At 41.6% G+C, this 8,413-nt stretch overlaps 1 protein-coding gene across 1 annotated transcript in view; it reads left to right on the top strand.

Moving 5' to 3' along the window:
* The window catches only part of ttll11 (tubulin tyrosine ligase-like family, member 11), a 177,510-nt gene extending 170,160 nt beyond the window's left edge, over nucleotides 1-7,350 (top strand). Inside the window, exon 11 of the mRNA XM_059993846.1 lies at nucleotides 7,325-7,350. Within this exon, the coding sequence (XP_059849829.1) occupies nucleotides 7,325-7,335 (11 nt within the window). The 3' untranslated portion in view covers nucleotides 7,336-7,350. The remainder of the gene's footprint in view (nucleotides 1-7,324) is intronic.
* The last annotated feature ends 1,063 nt before the right edge of the window (nucleotides 7,351-8,413 follow it).

Genomic DNA, 8,413 nt, shown 5'->3' with positions numbered 1-8,413 from the left:
GACACTACTGTGTCAGGGTGATGACTTCCTCTATGTAGATTGCCTCATTATTATTTGAGATTAGGCCAATCAGTGTAGTGTCATCAGCAAATTTAATTAGAAGATTAGAGCTGTAGATAGCAACACAGTCATGGGTATACAGACAGTAAAAGAGGAGACTTAGTACACAGCCTGAGGGGCACCTGTGTTGAGGAGCAGAGGTGAGGGAGTCCACGCTTACCACTGCCAGCAATATGACAAGAAGTCCAGGATCCAGCTACACAAGGCAGGTTGAAGGCTGAGGTCACTGAGCTTCTTGTCGAGCCTGGAGGGGATTATGGTATTGAATGCTGAAGAGTTATTTCTGTCTTGCATTGTTAACAAATTTCAGCCAGAGCCCGGGAGAGAAATAAGCTCTCGCTCTGAAACGCAGCTGTACAGATGATGGACAAGGATAAAATTGAATGGGTGAAGGCAACTGTATGAAATAATCTGAAATCAATATCTGAAATCCAACATGATGTAATCCAGAGCAGCTGCTTTAGAGCTGGTAGCTCCGAATTCCTCCTCTCATACACACTTCATAAAAATCCTCCCAGTGAGTGGCAAGTAGTATGGAATATTGGTCAGGAATAGGTATCTTGGATGACTTTGTTGTCCCTTTTTTCAGAACACTAAAACCAATTACTGAACTCTTCCTGAGATCTGCTTAAAAACTGACCGGGTACTGTATAACAGTTTATCCCAATACGTGTCCAAATCCAAGAATATGAGTCAGAACTGTTTTTAATGTTCAGATCCTTCAGCAAGGCAGATGGTTTTTTTCTTTGCTTAATTCTTCTTGTTGCTATCACAAGCAGCCCTAGCATTATACCTGTCAAGGTGGTGGGTTCAAAATGTTAAAAGAAGATCCAAATACACTAAATAAGCTACCTGCATTCAGTAGGCTACTGAACAGTTTGTCCATTTTCAGACTGAATGTATTTGAATCAAAGTAATTCTAGACAAACTTTGGAGTCTTCCTTGTCTTGCTTACATGTGCCATTCCTGTGCTTTCCAAAAGTCAATTAGTGTTGCAAAAATGAGAAAAATTATCTTTCATACTATTGCCTCGCTTCTTTAAGAATTGGTTCCATGGGCTATATAGAAAAGAGACTGGAAAAGTGGCATTTAATTAAAATCAGTTTTTGTTGCAGCACATTGGTAATCCTAATAAGTTCAGCTTTGCCACAACATGAAATAATGCTTTCAAATGCCAGTGCCAAATAACACTGTCAATGAAGTGGGAAAGTTGGTGTTTGAGATATTTGACCAAACAAGAGATTTTGCAAATAAACTTGGTAATTTAACTGACTGATAAATGATGCAATGACAATTAAATTAATACATAGACAATTTATGTCAAAAGTGCTAAACATTAATTCAAATCTGTAATTATATTACCTCACTTTAAGTTTTATTTTACACCTTGGTTATATTTTTGTTAGCAAAGGTAGCAATACAAGAACAAACTTTTTAGAAAAGTTATGTATTATTATGTTGTCTTTTTTAGTTCTGCCACATCAAGCTAGTCCCGAATGCTGTAAACATTGGGTGCCCTGTCAGCACAAAGCTATTACAGCTCGAGGTGTTCTGGAGTTGGGAGTCCAATTCCAGTGCCTTTCTGTAAGGAGTCTCTATACTTCCTCCCCATGGATTGTGGGGGGTTTCTCCAGGTCCTCCAGTTTCCTCCCACAGACCAAAGACATACCGGGTAGGTTGGTTGGTCATTGTCTCTTGATTAGTTTAGGGTTATTCTAAATTGTCCTGTGACTAGGTTAGGGTTAATCAGGTTTATCGCAGATTTGTCCCGAGCGCCAAGGCTTCGTCCACCAGAGAAAGTGGCCTCCCATTTCACTTCTACTTCCCATGTCCATAGCCTCCTCTACTGCCATGATGAGGCAACACAGGTTGGAGGAACATTACCTTATATTCTCTCTGGATAAGCTCCCAACTGATGGCATGAACATTGATTTCTCGAATTTCTGGTAATGCCCTGCCCCCCACTTCACCATTCTCCATTCTCATTTCCCTGTCTCATCTTATCTCCTTACCTGCCCATCTGGTGCTCCTTCCCCTTTCCTTTCTTCCAAGGTCATCTATCCTCCTATCAAATTCCCCCTTCTCCAGCCCTTTATTTCTTTCACGAATCAACTTCCCAGCTCTTCCCTTCACTGCTCTCCCCCTCCCAATTTCACCAATTTTTTACCACTCCTTTCTGACCTCCTCTTTCTTTCCAGTCCTGATGAAGCGTCTCAGCCCAAAATGTTGATTGTTTACTCTTTTCCATAGATGCTGCCTGGCCTGCTGAGTTCTTCCAGCATTTTGTCGGGGGTTGCTGGGCCAACATCGCTCAAAGGGCAGGAAGGGCCTACTCCGTGCAGTATCTGAAGCCTCTGTTGTACAGAGTTGACCATCCTAGCTGTCTAGATAAGCAAGCCTGGGCAGTGCGATATGGAGAGCAAGCTGTTGTCCAGGTAGCAAGCTCCCCATCTCCACACATCTGATGAACCCAAAGGAACGGCAGACACCAATACAGTTTGGTACCAGCAGCATTGCAGGAGTCACCAGTCAGCGAGGAACTCAAAAGTGCCTTAGGGACTCCAGTTCTGGATTTTTCCCTCGCGGTTTACTCCTGAAACCTTCCCCACAAGTGGGCATAGCCACAAGGCAGCGGAGGTTTAAGCGTTTTCCTTCCCCTAGAGGAGCTACCAACTATTGCTGACAAGCCACATCTGCTGTGGTATAACTAAATAAATAAATCTTCATCTTCATTCTCCTCCCTTAAGTTCCACATCTATTCAATCCCTTACAATTCTCCGTAACTGTGTACATATTTAGATTTTAAGCAACAGCAAAACATTCTGAAGTTCGCACAAGTGTTGAAATTTGGTCAGTTCAAAGTGCTCTCACATAAACACATGATCAACAATCAAAGTATGCTGTAAATATGGGCTGGGAGAAATTTAAACACTGCAATGATCATATTTATGTTACATCAAAGTGGTTCTGAACTAAATGGTTTGTCGCTTGAATGCATACCTTACTGAAGTGATTCCTTGTCTGTTTCTACATCTGCCCACTTACAACATGGGAAGATTCACATTTGTAGATCTGTATGGCTGGAGGCTAGAGCACAATAGCTCTTCTATTTCCAGTCCTTAACGAAGATTGCAGATGAGAGATGAAAATTTGATGCAAATGCAGAATAATCCAATAGACATCATGAAATAAAAGCTATTTTGAATGGCACGCTAGAATTTCAAATGCTTCACTAAAAACTTGTATAATTGATTGAGAGGTTGGCATATTTGTCAAGTATTTTGCCATGAGGATCATGCTATTGCCTTGCTTTCACCTTCTGTCCCAGCTACAGATGAGTATGCTGCGCCCCACTGATGCCTTCCCAATCCTCTCTCCTGCCTCAGGATTGACAGGGCCTCATTCAAGTAACCTTACACAAAACCACCTATTCATTTTTAATTTTAATTTTATTTTATTCAGATCCAGCGCAGAATAGACAATAGGTGCAGAAGTAGACCATTCGGCCCGTCGAGCCTGCACCGCCATTTTGAGATCATGGCTGATCAATTACTATCAATACCCAGTTCCTACCTTGTCCCCATATCTCTTGATTCCCCTATCCATAAGATACCTATCTAGCTCCTTCTTGAAAGCATCCAGAGAATTGGCCTCCACTACCTTCCGAGGCAGTGCATTTCAGACCCCCACAACTCTCTGGGAGAAGAAGTTTTTCCTTAACTCTGTCCTAAATGACCTACCCCTTATTCTCAAACCATGCCCTCTGGTACTGGACTCTCCCAGCATCTGGAACATATCTTCTGCCTCTATCTTGTCCAATCCCTTAATAATCTTATATGTTTCAATCAGATCCCCTCTCAATCTCCTCAATTCCAGCATGTACAAGCCCAGTCTCTCTAATCTCTCTGCGTAAGACAGTCCAGACATCCCAAGAATTAACCTCGTGAATCTACGCTGCACTTCCTCTACAGCCAGGATGTCCTTCCTTAACCCTGGAGACCAAAACTGTACACAATACTCCAGGTGTGGTCTCACCAGGGCTCTGTACAAATGCAAGAGGATTTCCTTGCTCTTGTACTCAATTCCCTTTGTAATAAAGGCCAACATTCCATTAGCCTTCTTACGTACAGGCCCTTCCAGCCCTTTGAACTATGCCGTCTGTTAGGGCATATTTTGGGGTTAAGACGTATACCAAACCTTGACTTCAGCAACCAACCTTCAGATCTGAATATGGATTGTAGGTTAAATTTTAAATGCAGCTTGGAACAGTAAAATGCTTTTCAGGGAAGAGGCACTTACCTGATACAGTACAGTCTGCCTATGCATGAATCTAATCGACATGCCACTGCATGAATATAACTAATTAACACTCATTTTGGATGTGTTGGTGGGAAGATCCAGGCATTTGAAAGCAACTCGAAGCATTTTGAGGGCACTGTAACTACAGAGCTTGTCCTGTTACCTTTTAACCCTAGCCTAATGAGGGGACAATTTACAAAGACTAATTAACCTACTAACTGCTGCATCTTTGGAATGTAAGAGGAAATCGACAAGGTCACGGGGAGAATGTACAAACTCCTTACAGACAGTGGAGGGAACTGAACCTGGATCACTGGTCCTGTAAGATATTGTGCTAACAACAGTGCCGCCATGCCGAATGTGTTCATTGTCTTTTAAGTTCAGTAGTTGAAAGCATGAACCTGTTAATGTGTTCATTTTAAGAGAGCATTTAAAATTCATTATTAATGTGACTGATTCCCTTATGTAGTTATCACCTTTCACAGCATCTGCTATACTACAGCTGAGATGACAGAAAGGAAAACTGTGCAAGCATCTTCCAATGTCACTCTGCCAGGAAATGGCTATGCATGACCTTCACTGTTCAGTTTCTCTAATAGAATGGTGTGGACCGATACCTTGTTTATCACATGCAATGAAAGGAGTCAGACAGTGTTTTTGTGTGTGTGTGTGTGTGTGTGTGTGTGTGTGTGTGTGTGTGTGTGTGTGTGTGTGTGTGTATGAGATAATGCATTGAGTTACAGCACAGTTTCTGATAGCAATGTGTGAAAATCAACAGGGAATAATGATTACTTTACAGGCATCCCATCTGATACAAACAAATGTATGAATGGGAACTCATCTGAATTCCTATCCCTGCAGGTTTTCAAACACAGGGTCTCCTAGGGTGCTGAACCTGCTCATCTAAGCAAATGTTTTGAGACTTGCGCCAAAATTGATCAGCAAGAGATTGTGTTTCCTTATCATTACTTAGACTGGTGCAAAGTGAGGAGCGACATTCCACTGGGATTGTTCCTGGTTTCAGTGCTGTTCACCGTTCACGTAAGTGATTTAGTCTTGAAGATAGAGGGAGCCATGGTAGTGTGGGGATTAGCGCAACACCATCAAAGCTCGAGGCATTCCAGAGTTCAGAGTTCAATTCCAACACTGTCTGTAAAGAGTTTGTACCTCGTCTCCATGAATGTGTGGGTTTACTCCGGTTTCCTCACAATGTCCAAAGACTAAGTTACGTGGTCATTGTAAACTGACTTCTTCAGTCCTGAAGAAGAGTCTCAGCCCGAAGCATCAACTGTTTATTCATTACCACAGGTACTGCCTGACTGAATTCCTTCAGCATTTTGTGTGTCTGCATTGTAAATTGTCCAGAGATTAGGCCAGTGTTAAATGGATGGATTGCTGGGCTGTGTTTGGCCAGAAGAGCCTGTTCACACTGTATCTCCAGATAAAATCAATCAATATAGAGTATTATTTTGCACGTAGCAGCAAGCTGTCGGATACAGTCAGCATTGAGCAAAGCTTGCAAATGTTGAAAGATACCAAACTTGAGAATGAGTGAAGAAATTCATCTGAGATAAATGCGAACTGTTACATTTTGACAGGAGGAATAAGACCAATTGCTCAGAAATTGAGAATCTGAATGGCACAGAAACAGGCATTCAGGAAAACTGAAGCACAAAGTAGTAAATAGCTATTCTGTTTTTTTTTCCAAATTGCAAAAGTACACTAAGGCTTATTTCTAAATTCAAAAGCAGGGAAGCTCTAATACATTTGTGCAGAATCAGTTTTCTGTTCCCAGATCTGCTCACTCTTGTGTTAAAGGTCAGTAAAATTATGAAGGGGCTTAATAGAATAAAACAGATTTTCCACTGAGTGAATAATTCATATCCATGGGCAATAAATAAGTCTTTAAGCCTACTAATGAAGACCAGAGAAACTACTCTGCAAATGGTAAAAATGTGAAATGTGCAATCACAAAGAAGAGGTTCAGGTGTCTGCTGTAGACACAAACACGCATAATGCAGAGATTCAGGTAATTGGTATAAGGACAAGCAACCATACAAAAGTGGTTCAGGTGAATGGCACACACACATACAGCCACTCAGGTGACCAGCATAGGCACAAGCAACATGAAAGAGGGTCAGGTGCCTGGCATAGTGACAAGCGACCACAAAGGTGACTAGCATCGGCACAAGCAAAGAAATTATAAATAATATGTAAAGGAAAAAGGAAAAGGATATGTTGGTAGTGGAAGATCTATTGGAGTAAATGGACCCTTTCTCTGTTGTAAAGTACTGCATCAAAGTTAAATAGCCACCACATTGTTGTTGCCAAAGATGCTTCCAGTACAGGGCAAAATAAAAAGCAGGCAAATTATGTTGAAAATGGAAATGAAAATCAAAATAGAGCATCGATGTGGAAAGAAACTAGAAAACAATATTGTTTGTGGATTTCAATCAAATCATTCACCTTCAAAAGTCTGCTGCAGGATCAAAGAACCGACAAGTGCTAAAGATCAAAAAATGTACTGCATTGGATGGAATTAAACTAATAAGGAAATAAGAGCTCTCTGCAATGAATGTACACTTTGTAAATATATGAAGTGCAGTAAATAAGGTAATTACTCCAGCTACAAATAGCCACATGGGAATATGATGCTGTTGCAGGATCTGGTCATGAATATCCCCAGATAAAAAGAATTCAATGAAGATGGTAGAGTAAAGAAAGAATGTGTTATGGCAGTATTTATTTAGATGAATGTTGCAGTATTAGAAAGGGAGAATGCCATCTTGGGGCCATTCAAGATCCAAATATCTAGTGTGAAAGTGGACTTCAACTATCCTAATGTGAATTAGATAGTAGTGGTGGCACAGGTTTGGGCTTTGATATGCCATTGCTGTTTTTTGTGTGGAGGAGGGAGTTTGGGGTTTGGTATTTGACAGTTTTTGTTTCTCTTTTTTTTGTGCAGGGAAGGATTAATGTTTTTCTCTGAACGACACGCATGGTTTTTCTTTGTTTCGTGGCTATCTGGAGAAGACGAATCTCAGAGTTGTGTGCTGCATAATAAATGAACCCTTGAGCTACAAAGGGTCATAAAACAAGCTTCCGCACATCAAGTGTGACAGTGGAAAAGTGTGAATGGAACCAGAGGATATAGCAGAGGTACTTAATGATTACTTAGCTTCAGGATTTACTATAGAAAAGAATCTTGGCAATTGTAGGAATGACGCAGTGGACTGAAAAGCTTGAGCACGTAGATATTAAGGAAAAGGATGTGCTGGAGATTTTGGAAAGCATCAAGTTGGATAAGTCACCGGGGCCAGATGGGATGTACCCCAGGCTACTGTGGGAGGTGAGGGAGGAGATTGCTGAGCCTCTGGCGATGATCTTTGCATCATTAACGGGGACAGGAGAAGTTCCTGAGGATTGGAGGGTTGGCGGATGTTGTTCCCTTATTCAAGAAAGGGAGTAGAGATAGCCCAGGAAATCATAGACCAGTGAGTTTTACTTCAGTGGTTGGTAAGATGATGGAGAAGATCCTGAGAGGCATGATTTATGAACATTTGGAGAGGTATGATTAGGAATAGTCAACATGGCTTTGTCAAGGGCAGGTCGTGCCTTACGAGCCTGATTGAATTTTTTGAGGATGTGACTAAACACATTGATGAAGGAAGAGCAGTAGATGTAGTGTATATGGATTTCAGCAAGGCACTTGATAAGGTACCCTATGCAAGGCTTATTGAGAAAGTAAGGAGGCATGAGATCCAAGGGAACATTGTTTTGTGGATCCAGAACTGGCTTGCCCACAGAAAAAGAGTGGTTGTAGACAGGACATACTCTGCATGGAGGTCAGTAATCACTGGTGTGCCACAGGGATCTGTTCTGGGACCCCTTCTCTCTGTGATTTTTATAAATGACCTGATGAGGAAGTGGAGGGATTGGTTAGTATATTTGCTGATGACACAAAGGCTGGGGTGTTGTGGATAGTGTGGAGTGCTGTCAGAGGTTACATCCGGACATTGATAGGATGCAAAACTGGGCTGAGAAGTGGCAGATG

Source organism: Hypanus sabinus, chromosome 18, assembly GCF_030144855.1.
Source record: "Hypanus sabinus isolate sHypSab1 chromosome 18, sHypSab1.hap1, whole genome shotgun sequence".
In the NCBI taxonomy this organism is placed as follows: domain Eukaryota; kingdom Metazoa; phylum Chordata; class Chondrichthyes; order Myliobatiformes; family Dasyatidae; genus Hypanus; species Hypanus sabinus.
The sequence above is the reverse complement of the archived record's forward strand: the minus strand, read 5'-3'. Positions and strand labels throughout refer to the sequence as shown.